Source organism: Chinchilla lanigera, unplaced genomic scaffold (genome assembly GCF_000276665.1).
Source record: "Chinchilla lanigera isolate Chin_1 unplaced genomic scaffold, ChiLan1.0 scaffold00100, whole genome shotgun sequence".
In the NCBI taxonomy this organism is placed as follows: domain Eukaryota; kingdom Metazoa; phylum Chordata; class Mammalia; order Rodentia; family Chinchillidae; genus Chinchilla; species Chinchilla lanigera.
Window position 1 is genome coordinate 438,326 of NW_004955501.1, and position 22,272 is coordinate 460,597.

General features: G+C 39.4%; 1 protein-coding gene across 1 annotated transcript; it reads right to left on the minus strand.

Annotated features, from left to right (window-relative positions):
* Nucleotides 1-8,759: 8,759 nt before the first annotated feature.
* On the minus strand, nt 8,760-21,366 carry Faim (Fas apoptotic inhibitory molecule; the record flags this gene model as incomplete). Its single annotated transcript, XM_013505746.1, is given in 4 exon segments — nt 8,760-9,314; nt 11,942-11,991; nt 20,675-20,903; nt 21,234-21,366. Coding segments are annotated over 4 exon segments (540 nt in total). The 3' UTR covers nt 8,760-9,164.
* Nucleotides 21,367-22,272: the final 906 nt, after the last annotated feature.

Here is a 22,272-nt window from a genome sequence, read left to right on the forward strand (position 1 = left end):
TTTCAATTTCATTAAAGAGTTTGAGAAGTAATAGCATTGGGTCTTCCCTAATTTTCTTGCAGAATTCATCAGTGAATCCATAGGACCTGGGCATTTCTTTGCAGATTTTTTTTTTTTTTTTTTGGTTTTTTTGAGACAGGGTCTCACTCTGCAGTTCAGGCTGACCTTCAGCTCACTTTGTAGCCCAGGCAGGTCTCAAACTTGCAATGATCCTCCTGCCTCAGTCTCCCGATTGCTGGGATTACAGGCTTGTGCCACCATGCCCTGCTTCTTTGCAGATTTTTAAATTACTTCAATTTTATTAACTGATATTGGGTTATTTAGAATTTTTATATTTTCTTGATTCACCTTTGGTAATTTAAACATATCTCTGTTTTACATCTTATTAGAATACAGTTTCTCAAAGTTGGTATTAATGGTCTTCTGGAATTCTGTAGGATCTATTGTGATTTCACCCCTTTCATTCCTAATTGCATGAATTTGAGTCTTTCCTCTTTTAGATAAGGTTGGGTCAGGGTTTGTCAATTTTATTTAATCTTTCAAAGAACCAATTCTTCAATTCATTGATGGATTGTACTGTTTTCTTAGTCTGAATTGTCTTAATTTATGCTCTGATCTTTATAATTTCCTCCCTTATATGGGCTTTGGGCTTGATTTGCTCTTGGTTTTCTGAAAGCTTGAGGTTCAACATTAGGTTGTTATTTGAGCTTACTCTTTTTCTGACGGGGGAATTCACTACTATATATTTCTCTCTTAGGATTGCTTTTATTATATCCTAATAGTTTTGATATGTCATATTGGCATTGTTGTTTAATTATAGAAACTGTCTAATTTCTTCTTTAATTTGTGACCCACTGGTTTTTCAGAAGGCTGTGATTTAATTTCCATTTTTTATGTAGTTTCTTTGTTTTGTTTTGCCGTTGATTTCCAATTTCATGCACTGTGATGTAATGATATGCATGGGATAATTTCAATTCCTTTGCATTTACTTATGTCCTATAAGCTTGTATGTGGTCCATTTTGGAGAAAGTCCCATGTGCAGCTGAGAAGAATGTGTGTTCTATTGTGGGATGGAATACTCTGTAGACACGTACAAGGTCCATTTGTTCAAAGGCTTGGTTCAGCTCTGAAATTTCTTTGTTGAATTTTTGCCCAGTTAATTGGTTTATTTGTGACAATGGGGCATTGAGCTCCCCCACTACAATTATGTTAGTGCTTATCTGGTTTTTCATATCTACCAATATTTATTTTATATAGTTGGGTGTGCTCGTATTTGATGCATATATATTTATGACTTTTATCTCTTCCTCTTGGATTGTTCCCTTAACAAGTATGTAGTGACCTTCTTTGTGTCTTCTGATCAGCCTTGGCTTTAAATCCAATTTGTCTGCAAATAAAATAGCTATCCCTGCTTTTTTCTGGGTTCCTGTCACATGGAATATTGTTTTCCACCCTTTGACTTTTAGTCTATGAATTTCTTTTTGAGTTAAATGTGTTTTTTATATGCAGCGTATTGTTTGATCTTATTTCTTAATCTATTTTGTCAATGTTTCTTTTGATTGGTGAATTGCGACCATTTACATTGATGATTATAACTCACATGTATTGACTTATCTTTGTCATATTATTTTCCTGTTGTTGGTTCTCTTTCTTTCTCCTATGTTTAATTACTTGCCTTGCCTGCTGAGTTCATTCTACTGGGATTCACGGAATTGTTGTCTTCATTGTCTTTCTCTAGAATATCCTTCAGCACTTTCTGGAGTGCTGGTTGAGTGGTCATAAAATTCTTTAGTTGTTCTTTATCATCGAAATCTTATTTCTCCACCAATTTTGAAAGATAATTTTGTAGGGCACATCAATCTGGGTTTGAGGTTGTTTTCTTTTAAGGCTTGGAATACTTCCCTCCAAGCTCTCCTGAGCTTGAGGGTTTGTGTTGAGATGCCTACTGTTACTCTGATGGGTTTTCGTTTATAGGTAATGTGTTTCTTTTGTCTAACAATTTGTAATATTTTCTTCATGTGTTGAATTTCTGTAATCTTTACTGTTATATGCCATGGTGTAGGTTTTTTCTGATCATGGCTAATTGGAGTTTCATGTGCCGCCTTTACTGTGTATCAAATTCTCAACAAGCTTGGGAAGTTTTCTGCTTTTACTTCTGTTAATAAGTTTTTATGTTCTTTGTACTCTTCTGATTTTTTTATTGATTCCAATTAATCTTGTTATTTTTCTTTGCATCATCTAGCAGCTTTGGACTGATATGGCATGGTTCCTTGCTATTTTAAAGAAGTTGTTTGTTTGGTGATCACTAACTGCCAGCCTGTCTTCTAGATGATATTCTGCTTTCACACTGATTGATTTTGCTGCAAAATTCAATAGAATTTTTAAACCCCCTGGACCTCTGTTTGAATCTGTTTTATAGAATCCAATTCTTTCCTGTGTTGAACACTCATGCTTTCTGTCACTTACCTAAGCTCCTGTATTTTTTTTATCTGTACCTACTCTAGATTCACTAGCTATGTCCTTTTATTGCAGTCATCATCTCTTTAGTTGTCTGTATAATTATTTCTGATTTGTTTTTTCCTGGAGATTAATTCTTCTGCTTTGTTACTCCCACTACTACGATTTCAGAAAGTTCAGCAGAGTGGCTTTGATTTCTTCCGCCTCAGTATCTCCTGGATTTACTTTGGGCAAGCTGGAGGTCTGGGTTTCATCTTGCTTTCTCATTTTCTAGTTTTTAAAATTTGTTTCCTGCATAGATGCTTGTAAATTGTTTGTGGTAGTAGCTTTATTAATAGTATTGAGACCTTTTTAGGAAATGACTACTTTTCAGAGATGACTTCTAGGTTTAGCTGGTTTTGGCTTTTGAGTCTATCCCAAGATCCTGCCTCTTTAATTTATTAGGGATGAGAGGTTGCTGCCTGCTCTTTGGTAATGGACTACTGTATTGTTTAAGACCCCCTGACAATCTCAGTATTGGCATACAACAAAGAACAACTGATCATAACAACTATGTCACTTTTGGCTAAAGTAATAGAATCAGTAATAACAAAAGCACCAAGCACAATCTAGCAAATGACATATTGTGATAATGGCTAATTTGCCACCTTTAGCCATAGGTACCAGATTTATAGTTAGATAACAAAATTTAAAAGATCTGAAAATTATATACAGTAAATATTCCCTTAACAGAGTGATTTTTACCCTTGAGGGAGAAAATATAAAAGGGATAACTGGAAAAAATGAGAAATAAAAGAAGAGAAACGGATTAAAAGCAAGGCTGAAGGACCAAGGAAGCTTGCTACAGCTTTGCGAAACTGCTGAGGAGGACAGGCGTGAATGGAAGAAGGAAAAAACAAAAGCAAGAGCAAAACAAAAAACCCTAAAAACATGTTCACACTCATGAAAAAGCAAAAGAATCAAGAACAAAAAATTCTCTGCAATTTCAAGCCTGTGGTTATCTTCTGGAGTCTACAGTTCTGCGGCAGCGTCCAGTTCATGGCGTGTGTGTGCTGTCACCGGTAGACAAAGGAGGCAGACAGAGCCCAGATCTGTGCTGCACAACCCCAGCAAGCCTGCAGTAGGATTAGGACAGGGGCTGGCTCTGGTGCTTTCAACTTCTCGGAAGTTCAGGCTGATCCTGGCCTCCGGTTGTGAGATCAGGGCCTGAGCTGTTCCGCCTACCGCACTCTGGGTGTCTCTTGGCAGCCTGACCTTGACTCCCCGACCCTGGACATCTCCCGCAGTTGTCCCTCACCCAGTTACTGGGAGCCCTGAGATGAAGCCAACACACAGCTGTGTCCTGGGTTCAGTCGACAGCTCCCTAAAATGGCATCTGAGCAAGCCCCCGCTCCAGGGCAGGCGGAAGTCGCCTGGACTGCAGTCACTCTCCAGCTGTTGTAGTTCATAGCACCCGCTGCTCCACCCACTGGCGAGATTCTCCCTAGAGTCTTCTGGAGGCACGTGCCCTTGCTGTGCCTTTATAGATTCAAGCCTCCTCTCTCACACCGAAAGCCAGGAGTTGGGGAGAAAGTGCAGTTCGCCACCTCCTTTTTCTGCACTGAGGTCTGCTTCTTCACTTTCTCTGTGGGCTGCAGTTTTCCCTCCAGATCCTTCTTGGGTCTCAGGGATCCACCTCCCCACTTCTCTTCTTCCCCAAGCTGTTATTTGCAGTGTCTGGATTCCAAATCTCTGAGAGGATGATTTGTTGTTGTTTACCACTCCACTGTCTTCCCAGAACCGTACATAATTTTTAACTCATGAACCAAAAAAAGCCACACATTATGTTTCTTTTAAACAGTTATTCAACTGACTTTCCAGCTTCAAATCTGGAGGTAAATTTTCCTTGAGAGGATATTAAGTGCCAGGCATTACACCTGCAATCCCAGCACTCAGGAGGCTGAAGCAGGAGGATTGCTGCGAGTTCAGCACCAGCCTGGGCTACACAGTGAGTTCAAGACCAACCTGAACTACATAATGAGACTCTGCCCTAAAAAGCAAACAAACAAAGCAAACCAAACAATAAGAAAAGGATCTCAAGTACTAATATCTTTATTTTTTTTAATTTTTATATTTTATTAGTACATGTTTGCAGTACATAATGATTACATTCCTCATGGGGAGTTGGTATATGTACATAACATTTCCATTATTTTTTCAAGTACCCATATCTTCAAATGGTGATAATCTGTTGAGTCCCAGAAATTCATAATTTTATATCATGTATGTCACATATTCAAATTCTTGTATCTTTCATAGCACATTAACAAAATTATGAGGAAAAGCGGACTACCAGGTCCAAAGATGTTGCAAAGTGCACACGATTCTGTCAGAGTAGTGATCAGGGAGTCGTTTTCTTTAGGAAACAGTTCTGCTAAGTAATATGGCTGTGCTTTATATTGTAGGATGTAAGACTAATCCCCACCTATGCAGTGTTAAACTGACACCTAACGTCAGAGCTTCCTATAACTCAATATCCCACTATTTTCTGGTTGTACCAAACAATAAAAAACTAGTGAGTGGTTTCACCTTTAAAAAAAGTCACCCTAATTTCAAAAAATGGGATGAATGGAATTCTTTTTAAAAATACTTCTATGAAAATGTTATGTACATGTACCAGCTTCCCATAAGGAGTGTGATCATTTTGTACTACATATTTTTACTAATAAAAAATTCATTGATTGTTTAAAAAAAAGTTTCTAAAGCTACTGAATATTGCATTGAAGAAATAGGTGATAAAAGTAATCCTATGGCCAGGTATGGTGGCGCATGCCTGTAATCCCAGCAGTCAGGAGGCTGAGGCAGGAGGATTGTTGCGAGTTCAAGGCAAGCCTGGGCCTCAAAGTGAGCTCAAGGCCAGCCTGAACTGCATAGCGAGACTCTGTCTCAAAAAGGCAAAAAAAAAAAAAAAAAAAAAAACAAAAGCCATAATCCTATGGATTGGAAAAGAAGGAAGACAGGGCCCACCAGTAAGCTATGGTGTGCAATTGATCAGCCTGGGCGTCTTTCGCCCCTGGTTCATCAGAGGCTCGAGTCCCCTAGCTTTTAGTTTCTGTTTTCTGCAGGTAAGTCTGGCTACTGGGGTTTGTTTTCGTTCTGCGCATCCCCACCCTGTGTGATAATAAATGCTTGCTTTTAAAAAGTTAAATCTTACATTTTAACTTACTTGGTTTCTGCCCCCTACCAACCTTAGTGCTCTTCCAACCAGGTAACTCAACATCGTCTGTTTTAACTGTATTTCTCTCCACGCCTGTATAGCCATACATAGAAAAAGATACAGATATATACACATTATTTAGTGCACTGTCTTTTTTTAATTAAATTGAGAGTGTATTATATACACTCTTCTGCAACTTTCATTTTCTTCTCTCAAAAAATACATCATGGAAATCTTTCTGATTCATTCTTTTTTTTTTTTGTCTTTTTGAGACAGGGTCTTGCTGTGCAGTTCAGGCTGGACTTGAGCTCACTTTGTACCCAGGCTGGTCTCAAACTTGCAACAATCCTCCTGCCTCAGCCTCCCAAGTGCTGGGATTACAACATGCACCACCACTCCTGGCCTGATTCATTCTTCTAGATGACTGCATTGTAATTCATGGTATGTAATAACCGAATGTAATCATTTATCGGTAGATGGGCATTCACAACTGCTTCTTTTTTTCTCCACAATGAACAATGCTGCAATAAACATCTGCGTACATACATTGTGCTTTTAAAAACTTTGAGCATGTTTTAAAATCGTTTTTTGTGGGGTGCTCATCTTAAGGCTTTATGCATGCTGGGCAAAGATTCTACTACTGAGCTGTATTTCCAGGCCCCATTTAAAAATCTTTATTGATGTTAACATTTGTACAAAACATAGAACACATTTCAGAAAGATAAAACTCACACAGTATACAGCTTAATCTTACACAGTAATGATCCTTGTAACCAGCACCTTGCTCAAAAATAGAAAATTACTATTATCCAGGAAATTTCTTTTGTACCGCCTTCTAGCTAAAGAGGGCATTAAGTAGACTTCTGAGATTATAACTTACATGAACTTCTGCATATTTTTGAACTTCATTTATAGTGGAATTTTAAAAATTGTTTTATTAGTTTACATTGGCAGTACATAACGTACACAACATTTCCATTCCAGGTAGGGAGTTTCTACATATACTAGCACATCTTAGTTCTTTTTTTTAACGCCCTTCCCCTCCCTTCCCCCTTCCTTCCATCTCAGTTCCCTTCCCATTTGAGAAAGATCTCCTTATTTCCTATTATCTTTTATTTTGTTCTTTATTTACAACTGAGATTTGTTACTGAATAAACTTTGTCTTACTGCTTCCCTAAGAACCTGTAGCACTTATTTTTACCAGCTAAGCCTGTGTGTAAGAGAGTATCTTCTGCAGCTCGGGTAGTAATATGTCAATACGCTTTCTTTTTTTGTTGTTGTTGGTTGCCTTGATAAAATGTTTCATTAAACAACTAAAACATCTTAAGGTGAGCAAACCAAGGCTGAAGAACTCAATGTACAGCAAACTTCAGAGCGAGGCTGTCTCCTTCAACGTGATCTCATGCTTTGAATTTTGAAAACCAAGGCAAGAATCACCCATTCGAAGGGAAAAGAGCCTTCCCAGAATTTTGTCGTTAAGAAGACTGCATCAAACTGTCCCCAAGTGTTTGTTTGCTTCGGTATACGAGACAGGAAAACCACAGGTTGTTAACAAGAGTAACTACAGTTTAAAACAAAATGCCTCTGGAATTTGCAGTGTTTGGGGGCATGGTGCAAAACATTTTTTGTAGTAGATAAACATGGCCTTTAAAAGAAGCTCTTTACTCAAGAAAAAATTAAAAACAAACCACAACACCCATCCCCCTAAAAACAAACCCAAGTGAGAGTTTAAAGGGCCTGACCGTGTCACTCGGTTCAGCCCCTGGTGTTTCCGGGGTCGTGAAGCACAGCGGGGCACAGCGGGCGAAGTGGGAAGGGCAGCACGGGGTTATTTCCGTAAACTCTCACCGAGCTGCCAGTTGGGAAGAAATCAACATAAAAAGGCGTTGGAGGAGGCCACCGGCAGCTTTAACGCGCTCCTCCGGCCGCCGCGCGTGCTGCCTGCCTGGCCCGGCCCAGGCTATCAAGCCGTCTTTTACTACTCTTGCCCTTAGCTCCTCTCCTGGAGTTGGAACCTGGCTCTGCCTCTGTTCTGCCCCCAAGTCTCTTGGCGATTGTTAGTGTGGAAAAGCAGTTGTACAGGGCACGGATCTTAGCGTCGGAACTATCTGGCTTCGATCCTGCGTCGTCTGTTACTGAACAGCTCACTCGATCTGAGGCGGCGCGTGGACCAGCGTTGCACAGCAGGGCCTGGTGTGGTGATGGAAGTGGCCTACAGCTGCCCTGTGCGCGATGGCAGCCACGACCATACGTGGCTGTTGGGCACCTGGTACGTGGCTAGTGTGACCGGGGAACAGAAGTTTGAACTGTAATTTTAGTTAACTAAATAGCCGTGTAATAACGATGAGCATACCAAGTGCAGCAAGTCTAGAAAATGTGCACTTCCCCTCATGAAGGCTGAGTGTGTGACGACGGATGTGAAATAGACAAATCCTGGTCAAGGTTCTCCTTCGGAGCTACTCCCATTCAGGCCTGGAAGACCTTGAAAGCACTGCAGCCAACCCCACTCAAGCACCCGCCCTGCTGCTGGCGGTGGGGAGTGCGCCAGAGGGAGGCGCAACAAGACTGTTTAATCCTTGCCTGAGGATGCACAGATGCACTGTGGGAAAAACAAGTTTGCTTCTTTTCCTCATTTTTTTGATCCTTTAGACAACTACATCTTCAGAAAGCCTTACCTTAGGTTCTTATGTGATACTGCTTGATGTTTCCCGACGGAAAATGTTTCTCTTTTTCTTCAGTTATATTAATTACACTGTTACGAACCAGCTACTTTAGCCAGTGAGGAATCCGCACAGGTGAAGGATGTATGCAAACAGCAAGTTGTGCTGGCTGGAGGCACACGTCTATAGCTCCAGCACTCTGGTAGGCTGAGGCAGGAGACTGGCAAGCTCAAGCAAGCCTGGGCAACCTAGTGACTTAGCAAGACCTGGTTTTTAATAAAAAATTTAAAAAGAGGTTGGGGATGTAGTTCATTGTGAGGGTTTTAGGTTCAATCTACAATACTGAAAAAATTATATACATATACAATTACATATATTTACAATTGTATATAATTGTGTATATATAGTCAAAGACATCTTTTGTAGAAAAAATCAAACAGCACTGATTTTATTTTGTAGTGTTTATTACAGGAAAGGTTACTATTATGAAACATTAATGAATTTGATCCATATCTTATTTTCCACTTGGGTTTTAAACATTTTACATTTTTTTAATAAGCAGTAACTTCTGTGTTGTATAGTTTGTTTTTTCCTAACCCTTGGATTATTATAGTTTCAAGTAACTAAAAAATAAAAACACTGTAGACTAAGTGTACTGATACATACATGTTGAAACATTTAATTACCACAGTAATTAAAAAGTTCTGGGCTTTATTTCTTCCCATTCTGTTTTTTTTTTTTTTTTGTACTGGGAATCCAACTCATGACCTCAGACTTTCCAGGCAAGCGCTTAAGCCACTGAGCTATATCCCTGGCTTTATTTCTTAAGATGAAAATTCATGAACACGAAGTCACTTAAGCATCTCTGGGATTTCTCTGTTATCCACAATGAGACTATGAACAATCCCTTCTTTCCGCTTCCCGCTGCTGACAGCCTTTATGTAACAGTCGTGGTTCCCAACGCTGAAGTGGGTCTCAGTCCCGTCATCTACAAACTCACCCTAGGACAACAAGACAGGAACCGATTAGCATTCCAAAATACCCCTCTCCGCCCGCAGCACCAACACCACCCAAAAGTAGGGGTAGGGCTACGGACATATCTCAGCAGCAGAGCACTTGCTGAAGTCAGGCAAGGCCCTGGTTCAGTGCCTAGTACTGCACTGAAAATAAAGAGCACTGGTGCTACCACGTACAACAGTAAAATCTAAAGCTTGTATTCGGGTACTTTTACATCTGTTATGAACTGAAAGTTTCTTTTTATGATCCCTACCATCCTTAAGAATCTTAAGTTTTGTGGGGAGGGAATGTACACCTGACTATGTGTCTATAACACAGACTGTGTTCTCAAAAGTAAAAATGAACATGAGGCATTTCTCAGTTACTTATACCAAGAACAGTGTACATGCATAATTTCACTGCATCCTTACAGCCACCCTGCAGAAATACTGTACTATGACCACCCCATTTTACAGATATGGAAATTGAGAAATGGTGGTTATTAAATAATTTGCTAAATGCCCCAGTCAGTACAGGAGGATGAAGTATTCTTAATGTGAAGATTTGATTTCCCAGAGTATAAGGTGGTTTAGAATAAAATATGCACACATAAAACCAGACACCAGTAATGTGACTCGTCTGAAATGAAATATGCTGTTTAAAATATATACTGAATTTGAAAGACTCAGTAGGAAAAAGTAGTTAAAATAACAACCTGTTGATTATATATTAAATGATACTTAAGTATAATTCACTTTAAATTTTTTTTACTGTGACTAATGGAAAGAATTTATACCTGAGGCTCATACCCATGGCTCCTGTTATATTTCTATTGAAAAGCACTGGTCTAGAGTAAGAGGTAGGAGCAAAGGAGCAAAGGGAAGGCAGGAGAGGCTTAGAGGACAAAAATTAAATATGCTAAAAAGCAAACATGACAAGCGGACTTGAAACTTGACTATGAGCATCATGACGTTCCAAGCAGAGAGCGCAAGGCTCCTTAGCCAACATTACCTAGGCGATGAAAGCACAGCAAACATCAGGGAGAGAAGCTCTTTGCTGCCTCAGAGAAGTACTGGCCCACGGCTCTCTCGGCGTGGTACACTGACCCACCACCACACACATTTTCTTGAACGCAGCGTGCTTCCCCCTCTTTTAGCCTAGGCTTTGGAAAAAAAGGCTTGGGAGGGCAGGGCAGGGGCGGAGTCCCTTCTTGGCAACTGGCCAAACTCATAATTTTGGTCCCGAGATGAAGAAAAGGGGTGAAGTAGGCTGTCACTCACCAGCAGCAGGAGCAGTATGGTGCGCATGTGTACAGACTGGGGATGGAAAGCTGCCTGACACCGAGCTGCTCGATCTGCCCTGCAACTGGATTGTAGTTACAGTGGGGGGAGACTGGCTACAAAGAGCTATTTTCGAAGCATTGTGGTTTCCTGTCAGTTACTAAGGAACACGGGTATTGTGGATGATTATTATTTTTACCTTCAAACCATGTTCTTTTTTTCTCCCAGTGCTGGGGATGGAACCGAGTTTTGTGCACACTACACTAACATTTTACCATTAAGCTACAGCCCCAGCCCTAGCAGCACACTCTTCACACCATAGAACAACATTCTCTTTACATTTATACGGGAACATTCCTTCCAAGTGGGAGGAAATGTGATTCAAAAGTGCTGGTTCAGCCAGGCGTGGTGGCGCACACCTGTAATCCCAGCACTCAGGAGGCTGAGGCAGGAGGATCGTTGTGAGTTCGAGACCAGCCTGGGCTACAAAGTGAGCTCAAGGCCAGCCTGAACTGCATAGCGAGACCCTGTCTCAAAAAGACAAAAAAAAAAAAGTGCTGGTTCTCCATCCAGGGAATTCCGGGGTAGGAAGGAGGGAGGACCAGAGGTGCAGTACAAGGCACAGCAGGGACCACACTGTGTTCACGGAGACTGCAGCAATTCCAAGAGGGCCACAAGATGACTTGTCTTCTGGGGTTTGTGACAGTACCCTTCTACTTTTCATAATATCTGATATTATGTGCATCGTTTCTTAAAAAAAAACAAACAGAACTGGCTTTTAGAAAAGTGTATCTGTTTTGGGAATCTGCTGCAGGGCTTGCTACTCTAAGTATAATCTGTGGGCCAACAACACTGACAGCATTAAGGTGAATGCTGTAATTTATATTTTAACAAGATCCCAGCTGATGTCTATCCATGGAAGTGTGAGAACCAGTGGTATAAAGCGTTACTTCATATGTTCGTACAGATAAACACAAAGGATGCCAGCCTTTCCGGAAGGAATTCTTCAATGTGAGGACTCTCTAGGGTAAGAGCCCAGTCCAGGAAAGGCAAGGAAACGGCTGAGGCCAGCTCAGAACACAGGTGGCTTCCAAGTGTCACTGCCCCAGGCAAGGTTTTCAGAATTTGGAGTCAAGAACACTTAATTGTGGGGCCGGAGATTTAGCTCAGTGGCACAGCATCCGCCTGGCAAGCACGAGGTCCTGAGTTTGATTCCTAGTACCCCCCCAAAGAACACTTAATTTCTCTTTTGTTTCTACCTGGAGGACCTTGGTTAATTACAAACGCTAGAAGTAATATTTCAATGGTCACTCATACACAGGGCACTAAGAATAACCAAAAGACCAACCTACCGCTGTCTCCATCTTTTTCCCATTGCACCATACGTCCATAGTGTCCTTTTCTGTAAAAGTAACACAAATTGTAAGTGGTCATTCTGTGATTTAAAGGTAAAGTCACATTTTCATATTTATTATTTTAGGAAAAGTTTCATAAACTGGATTACCAGAAATCTAAAACAACACTATTATGGCTTTAAAGTATATTAAAATTTGAGACTACACATTTTTTATTTAAAGAGAACAAAACTGAAACAAAACAATCTTTTAAAGGAAAATCAAGGTCCCAATACAAATTCATGAAGTTGTTAAACACAGTAAATCCTGAAGGGCCATCTTTAAAGAAGAATGCATATAAATGAATGTGAGGGATTCTTCTCCACAAAACGTTAATATCAGTGACTAAGTAAGTCCCACAAGCTCCTACACTTGGACAATGGCAAAATGATCACCCAAAGAAATTGCCCGAGGCTCATACAGGACGGACAATATATCAGCTTTACAGAAACGGAGTCTTCAGAGTCTTACTGGGTACACAATCATCTATATTCGTTTTTTGGGGGAGGAGGTACTGGGAATTGAACTCAGGACCTCACGCTTGCCAGGCAGGTGCTGTGCTACTGAGCTAAATCTCCAGCCCCTATATTCAGTTTTATAATGGCTTCACTTTGGGAAAAATTATTTAAAAGTAAGAGAAAAAAGGTATCACCAGTGGACTGGCCACACAAACGGAGAACAAGATGCTTCCAGAATACATTTTTGCATCAGTTAACTTGCCATAGCTTACTTCAGGCTACAGCAGTGATGGTGAACCTTTCAGAGCTTTCAATTGTAACACACAGCCGGCTGTGGCACTACGGTTCGCCAGCAGTGGGCTATGAGAATCCGCAGACCCCCTGCAAGTGTTAAGAGTCTTGGGAAGTGGCAGAAGACTGCACTGATCAAGCAGCTAAAAGAGGGGGAAAGAGACAGAGTACATGTACTTGTGACCTGAATGTGCACAAGGAGTCTAAGGGCAAAAACCTGAGTCAGGGCCAAGTTCAGATCTCCAGTGAACGGTCTGACTCTGGCAGGCCATTTGCTCTAGCAGCACCATCTAAAGCAGCTTTTCCGCTCACACCATAAGAAGGTGCCTCCCTTACAGCGGAGAAGAGGTTTTGAGGTGGCTAAGGGAGACCAGAGAAAAAGGAAGACAGGAGATATGGACAAGGGTCACCCGAAAGACAGGCTGAGTGGGGAGCACCTGAGGTCGCAGCTGGAGGGAAGTCCAGCTTGTCCCAACACAGGTCAGAGCACGCAGTACTGACATAAAGTACAGTGGTGATGAGAACTGATGTCTTAGTTATTGTACCCACTCAATACGTGCACGTACCCAGATTTTCTATAATGGCTTACTGGCACACCGCTGGGGAACCCTGCTAGTCTAGAAGCCAAAAAGAAAAATGAAAAGTCTGACTTCATAAACGTAAAAAAGAAATCTGCATGATGCAAAATATTATGTATACACACAAGTGAAGTCAAACAATAAATAACAAACTGGAGAAAAAATATTTGAAACTAGACAGTTTTACTAATATGAGGACTCCTAGAAAAGAGAAAAAGTCCAACAACCCAAAGAAAATGGAAGCAAAGGACACAAAAAGAAATGAAAAAGTAACTTACACATATGAAAACATGCCTCACTCAGTGTGTGTGTGTGTGTGTGTGTGTGTGTGTGTGTGTGTGTTTGAGACAAGGTCTCACTATGCAGTTCAGGCTGGCCTTGAGCTCACTTTATAGCCCAGGCTGATCTCGAACTCGCAACGATCCTCCTGCCTCAGCCTCCTGAGTGCTGGAATCACAGGCTTGCGCCACCACGCCAAGCTGCCTCACTCAATTTTGAACAGGGCAAATAGAAACAATATTGAAATACAATTTTTCACGTAACGACGTGTGAAAAAAAAAATCCAAGTCTAGCAACACTCTCTGTTGGAGAACTTAAAGGAAAATAAGTACTATGGGGCAACATGGCAGAACCCACTACTATGACAAAGGCAATTATTCTTTGATTTCTGAATCCTACTTCCCACTTCTAAGAATCTGTACTAAAATGAGAAGTGCACTAAATTCTTAGAGGCATATGAACAAAGCTACTTGTCTCTGCTTCTAAAAGCAATATATCAGAAACAGCCCAAGTGTCCATTACTTGGGGTTAAGCTAAATATACTGTTCACTATTAAAATTTACTATGCCACTATAGAAAAACAAAAAAGTTCTTTATGTACTAATATAAAGATCTTCAGAATATACTAAGTGAATAAAGTGAGATGCACTTGTGTAACAAGACAGTAATAAAATATTTGTATTTCTTGAATCTGAATAAAGAATGCTAAAAGAACACACTATTAAAAATGGTTATCTTCAGGAGGCCAAGGCAGGAGTATCACTTAAACCCAGACTGAGGAAAACCTGGACCACACAAGACAAAGCCTGTCTTAAAAAAATGGAGGCGGGGGGGGGGGGGAGCTGTTTTTATGGAGGTGGAAGAAACACGGGATGAGAACAGGAATCAAAGCAAGATTTCTCAACGTACCTTTATACCACTGTGATTTCTAAATCACATGAACATAGGACCTATTGAAAATGATAAATCAAAGAGCGCATGTATCTGACAAAACATCAACTCCCTTACAGCTCAGAAGCGCGCTGGGTAAATGATGGGGGCCTGCAGCACGTCCATGTGGGAGTCTCTCCTCTACTTGCCCACACGTCCCTCGGCTCCAACACCCACAGCCAGGGGATTCCACAGGTGAGTCCCGAGCAGGCACGCTCTAGAAATGTTTCCTGAGAAGTGAAAGTTTTCAGAACAGGAAGAGAATTTCCTCCACAAGAACGTTCTTCGAACACTACTGTCCCCCTGTGGTCTTATTTTCCTCCTGAAGTATTCACCAGGTGTCTACTACCAGACCTAAAGATTCTAATCAGTGCTATCTTCAGTCCTCTTAGATGCCTTACATGTTGAGAATGCTAAAAAAGAATGTACATACTTTTTGGGGTCAGCTTCCAGTTTTATTCTTTACCAGCGCTACCACTTTGGCCTCAATTTCTTCATAGATAAATGAAGATGGTATCACTTTTCTTAGAGGCTGGGAATAATAATGGTTAGGACTAACTTATGTAGTGTGCAGAACAGTAGTTAGCACAACATATGACCTCAGTAATTCATAATGCTTTTGTTATCAAAACCTTTTCGTGGCTTGAGAGAGAGAGAGAGAGAGAGAGAGAGAGAGAGAGAGAGAGAGAGAGAGAGTTTGTTTGGTTTACCATAAGATTCTAGGGAAGCCCATTCTTCATCCACAAATAATAAAAATTACAAATACTATTTTGAAAGAATTCACTCTGTGAAATACACTGCTAAGTACTTCACACATACTAACTCAATTAACTCTTATCCAGAAGGGGAAAGCAAAGCTCAAGAGTTTAAGTGACTTGCACACCATGCAGCTCTGACTCTGGAGCCCGCATTCTTCATCACTAATCAAATGTCAGCCTTAGAACACTGTAGTTCGAGGGACTGGTGGAACTTACGACTGGAACTCCGGACAATATGAATACCCCAGACAATTCTGCCTTCACCTTAGAAAATGACTGTGCCTTGTCTTCCTACCAGGCCCCTTCCAGCCAGGCAGCAAAAGGGACAAGTTTGGTTCGAACTCTGTCTCCCCTCAGGTTCATCATAAGGTACAGAAGAGTAAAGGCAGACAAGGAATGTGTGTGTGTCTGGACGTACCCCAAAGCCTCATGTGGTCATGGGGGGTGGGTTTCTTGAGGTGACTTAAGTCTAGAGTTTGGATTGGTTCATTGTCTAGTGCTGGAATTGATGGTGTGAGCGCTACCCCTGCCCTAGGGCAGGTAGCCTGCATACAATATGAGGGAGGAGGAAAAGAGGCTTGCTCCTCCCTTTTGCCCCCTTTGTTCTTGTTGCTTTTGCTGTCTTCTGTTACGCAAGCCACTATTTTCCCTATGAAGAGTTAGTATTAACTGTTTTATAATGTTGGCAAAATAGTTTATCAAGTTAGTTAAAGGCCTAAAATTACTGTAAAGGCTTTTGTCCTCATCAGTAAAAGCCCCATGTGTTTAAATGTGTTGACACTAATTCTAACCCTTTCAAAATTAAAGTTTCCATTAGTAAATAATGAGATACAATGGTTCTAAAACTTTATTGTAGATTGAGTCACCCCATTCCTGACCACATCAGTGTGACATTTGGAAAGATAATGGATAAGATAGCTCCTAAAATCTTCCAGAAAGAAAACTAAGTAACGAGATTCAGATGGGCATAAAAATTGTCATTTAAACCAATGAAGAATAGAAGATACTGGAATAGGGCTCTCATAAATTCTCAGAGAAAACTATTTTGAAGTTAAAATTCTGTACTCGGCACAACTATCTACTTAGCCTGGGCGCCAATTAATGTTTATCTTGCAGAGAGCAGGAGAAATTACTTAAGGGTATTTTCCAGTAAACAAAGATAAAACTGGGAGCTACAAGGTTCAGTAAGAGGAAACGCTAACGGATTCACGAAACACATTGACTTTGACGCTTACCATAACTTCTTATGAGACGCTCAGAAGGTTCAATAGTAAAATAGAGGAAGAGTATCATCACAATCCACTTATAAAATAATTACACAATCCTGATTGTAAACGTTATTTATTGCCTTTTAATTTTAGAACCATTCTAGAGAAACATAGTAATGGCTGCAGAATAAAACACAAATATTCATTATGTGGAGAAAGCAGAGGAGACAGAGGCTGAGATGGAGAAAGAAGTCATGGGAAGTTGGCGTGTTTATGGCTGAACCTTATGCAAAGGGGATGAAGTAAATTTACACACCGCCGAGGAAGATGGTGGTAGTGCTAACAACAGCATGCTTTTTAGTTTCCCCAAATTCTCTCATTAAAACAGAGAGCAACAACCTAAAAATCCATGGACAATATCATAGGCCTCACCTTTGAGTGCATGAGGCTTCTGGAGGACAACCAGATATAAGCCACTATAATATTATTATATTAATATTATTATCCTCCACCGAGGCCCTTTAACTATGCAGCTGAACATGCAAGGACTGAAATTTGTAAAACAGGAGCTAAAATAAATCTCTCCTCCTTTAAGCTGTGGGTGTCAGGTACTCTGTCCTAGCAACGGGAAAAGTGACGAAGACAATCACCACTGACAGATTTTAAACCTGCCATTATAAAAAGGATTGAACAACTGTAAACACTCCTACAGCAAATGTGAGGCTAAATGTATCAGCAAGGTAATAAAAGACAAAGAGGAATAAAATTATGGAACTGAGAAGTACAATAAATCTAGTAAACTCACTGGAGGGACTCAGTAAGAGAGTAAAGATGCAAGAGGAATCCGTCACCTGAAGACAGGTCAGCAGAACTTTCCCAGTCTGGACTATAAAATGGGGAGAGGGCAGTGAGCATGCAGGGGAGTGCGCCTGTGCTTTAGAACAGGGACCAACAGTGCAAGGTCTAACTTTTGTACCATATGACTGCTACAAGGTCAAGAAAGGAAATGTGATATTGGAAAAAGTATTTGAGGAAATACTCGATGAAAACTGTGACTGTGTAAAATTCACAAGACTGTGTACTGAAACTGAAAAAAAGCTTTAGTGTATGTAAGTTAAAAAATATGTAATGGGCACTGTGAGGTGGTAACATGGAACTTTTATTTCATAGTAGTAAGTCCTAGACTTCTTTAATCTTGGGGATTACTGGTTTCACGTTAGTAAGTAATGTTTTAGTCTTTTCCCACATTATTACCTGTACTAAATGATTAATTTGCTATGAATAATGGTGGCAAGATACTTTTTTTTTTCTTTAAATAACTCTTCGTGTGAACAACATAGAACTATAGGGTTGTTTGGTTTTTTTTGTTGGTGGTAGGTTTTTTTGTTTTTTTTTGAGACAGGCTCTCACTATGTACTTCAGGTTGGCAGTGAGCTCACTATGGAGCCCTGGCTGGCCTTGAACTTATGGTGATACTCCTGCCTCAGCCTCCTAAGTATTGGCACTACAGGCGGATGCACCACCACACTTGGCAAAACCACAGTTTAAAAAGTTTCCCAAAAAGTGACAGTACATATTGGAAAGATTATTCATTTATCTAAGAAAATTAACTGAAAATGACCACTACTACCACATGAGGGCTTACTCATTGTACTAAAACTACTGGCCTTCAAAGAAAAGGAAAGAATGTTTTTGGGTACCCAAGCAGAATATCCATTTTTAAGGGAAGGAAAATCAAACTGCTATAGACTTTTTGACAGTAACACTTTATGCCAGGAGAAGATAGAGTAACACACTGATACTTAAGGAAAGAAACATTATATCTAGTCAAACTGACTTTCAAATAGAAGACACAAAGGTCATCAATGTGCAAGAACTCAGTATTATTGCCATGAGCTCTTTCTGAAGAATGTTAACGGAGAAAAACTTTATCAACCCAAGTAATCAGAAAGAAGCAGAAACATAAAGACCTCACAGCAATAAATATTTACTTATAGAACTTAAATGTAGACTGGGGGAGAGCTCAGTATATGATGGCTATATACTCTGACAGTGTAAATGCAATATTTACACTGTAAATACATTCAGTGGAAAATGTTACGCAAAAACAATTAAAAATTTTTTTGGTAATCATATTAATGCTGGCAGTACTAGAAGTGTGGCCTGAGGTTAATATGTACGTATGTAATGTGGCATGAAGCAAGTGAGTAATTATGTGACATTCTAACTCCATTATCCTGTGTCCTGGAGAAGAAACCTTTTCAGTGTGGATAAAAGGAGCTACAGATGTTAGATAAACTTACGTAAAAACCTCATACTCCTGAACTTGAACTACACATGTCAGTATAAATCTAGAAGGCACTTTATCTAAAAATAAATAAATAGAATGTCTCTCCCTCAATCCCTCTTCCTTTCTTTACCCATCCAGCCACCTTCCCACCTATTGATCTATATATGTATGTAATTCTCTTGCTCTGTCACTAAAAACCTAGAGATAATGAATGTACATTTTTAGTACATGATCAGAGTATGCCCTTGAAATATCATTTTCCTCTAACAGAAACCAGGGCTGAGCAGAAGGTGTTCAAAATGAGCCTGAACCATACTGTCGCACTAAACAGGCAGGAAGCCATCGAGTTTACTGAGATGTCAAAAGGATTCAGGAACCAACTAAAGGGCCCCACAGTAGTCAAAAATGACAACATGAGCATCGGTAAGAATAGTAACTGTGATGTGTTAACATACATAAAACTGTTTAAATCCATGAATTAATCATGATTTTTAAAAGAACAGCCAGAAAGATCACCTGTAGAGGAGGATAAGAACATAATTTAGTATTCTGAAAGCTGGAGAACAGAGGTTAAAATAAGCAGCCATTTTAGATTTCCTACACAAAACTGCCACTTTGTAACCAAACACATAATACATGACAAGTAATTTCTAACTATAGAAATATTCCAGCTAAGAGACAAGGAATGAGAGAGCCAGAATATCACTATTTAGCAACTACTAGACATTAAGGGTTGTTAAAATTTTTAAAAAAGTGACAAAAACTACCATGTGTTTCATGACAGAGCAAACTATGAGGTAGTCTCACCAGAAAGGAAAAGATCAAACGTAAATTTGATCAGTTCTTCAGTCAACTACCACATGGCAGGAAATACAGAAAAGAGGAATATCACATGTGTATAATGAGCAGAATCTAGACAGCAGAAAAATCAAAACAACAGAAATTAAAATAATACAAAAATATTTTGAAATCAGTATTGATCAGTTTCTTCAATACATAAACTAAACTACACAGGCAGGAGGTTTTAGTTTCTTTGATCTTTTTTCAGTTATGTGTATTTACTACTTGATAAACATTTGCCATTTTAAGAAATATCTGCTGGCATCTGACTAAACTATGGGCTCTGTGAAGGCAAAGGCACGGTTTCCATCTACAGCGCCTCAGTGCCTGGTATGCTAGCAGGTGTTTTATACTAATAGATATTAGCTGAATAAGCAAATCAGCACATTAATAAGATGATCAAACCATCCTAACTTGGTGATATGAGGGGAAGAAAATAGTAGGAGTTAGCAAAAGAGAGAAAACGTAACTATTTCTACAAATTTACCTTTTCTGGACTTTGATGATATTGAGCTAATGTAGTCCTACTCTTAACTGCTATCTACAGAAATTCTTGATTTACTGATTAATCTTAAATTTCTAACTTCTTTTAAGACATATTTATAAAGAGAAACACTAAATAATTATATGTTATATCAATGTTTATTTATTTATTTATTTATTTTGGGTGTTTTTGAGACAGGGTCTCACTATGCAGTTCAGGCTGGCCTTGAGCTCACTTTGTAGCCCAGACTGGTCTCGAACTACCAAAGATCCTCCTGCCTCAGCCTCCTGAGTGCTGGGATTACAGGCTGAGCCACCGCGCTTAGCTTAATGTTACTTTTTTAAACCCAAGTTTATGTTCCTCAAATCCATTGCTATCACATCTGGCTCCAAGACACATATTATATACAGAACAGTGGATTGAATATTTGTTCACACAGGACGCATGAGAAATACACTGGAGCTTACATTCCCTCTCCTATTCAAAGCTTCCAGAAAAGCCTAGAGAGTTAGAGAAACTAATTAAATGGCCATCATAAAAAGCCAATAAATTCTGTAGAAACATCACTAACTTACCCAAAACAACTCTAAAGTCCTCACCATCCAAGTTCATTACCCATGTATTGGTAGTTTTTGATCTATTTTCCATATACTTCTTGAGGCTCTTCCCGTTAATTTCCAGAGTATATTCATAAGCAAAACCACTGACAGCATCTATATTTATGGTTGCTTTTGTCTTTGCAGCTCCAACACAGAAGGTTTCTTTGCCCACTAATTTGAACATCCATTCTCTTCTTATTTCTTCCTATGTTGTAAAATATAAGTTTAAAACATGTGAATGGAAGAAATATTAATATTTAATATTAGTAATGACATAAAATGTCCAAGTGACCAAATAGCAACCTTATATATACTTTTATTAACTCATAATGCCAAGGTTTTAGAAAAGAAAGCCACTTTATATTTATGAATTCTATGACTATTTTGTTTGCTTTATACAACGAAGTGACTGAAACCAAAAACATAAAGATAATCACTGTTAGAAAAACCCTTTGATTTCGCATAAGAAACTACATTAACAGAATCATGACATGGCTTCTCTGTAACCATGCTTTGCAAAGTGACGCTTTCTTACCTTTCCATCTACATATACTACTCGTTTGCCCGATGTGGTCCCATGCTCGAACTCAATCTTGTGGACTCCATCACTCAAAGCCACATCCCAAACAGCTACGAAATCTGTCATTTTCTCCAGGCTATAAGGAGGACTACAGAGATAAAATAAAGCCGTTAGAGTGGACCCCAAACAGCAACACAATAACCAATAACCAATGAACCTCCCTAAGATGAAAACATCAGATATTTAAAGGCTTTAAAATTACAAAGGATGAAGGCGACAGACATTTCCTAAGAAATCCTACTCACAGCACATGTAATTATTTTCTCCCGCTTACTCTTCCTTGAGACACAACAGCTATGTACAGGTATACAGTATGATAATTCCAAACAAAGTGACCCTAATACTAATAGGATTAAGAATATATCAGTTTATCCTGGATAGTATTCTAAGTTAGGCTACTGTTTCATACATGAAGAGGTTAGTAAAGATTCTATCCATTACCCAATCTGCATTTAAAAAACATAGTATTAAATGTTTTTTCTCTTCTAGATCTGACGCCAAAGCAAGAATACTCCAAACTTTTCACATAACGACCAGGGATTTGTTTTTAACAAGAAGGGTCCTAATTTGTTATACTAAAACAAAAAAAAGCAGCTATGGAAAATAATAATAATAAAAATAATCCTATAATAAAGATTAAAATAATATAAAAATATTTTGAACATTTAATTCTTGAATTATTCTGGGAAAACATTTAAAAATACAGGATTCTAGCTTTTCAAAAATTTGCCGCATAATTTAAACATTTTTAGATCAATATTTTAATATAAAATACATGGTATGTCAATGTAAATGACGTTCTATGTAATAATATATAACTAATATTTTGATATGGACATAGATTACTAGCACTGAGGGAAGTAAGCAGTAGTAACGATCGTAGCTGGGAGCAGCTGTTAATGTGCTTTCCATGTGCCAGGTCTAGTCTGAGCTTCATGTGTATTAACTCATAGAAGCTGCCAGGTGCTATCAGTATACTACTGCACAGGTGAGG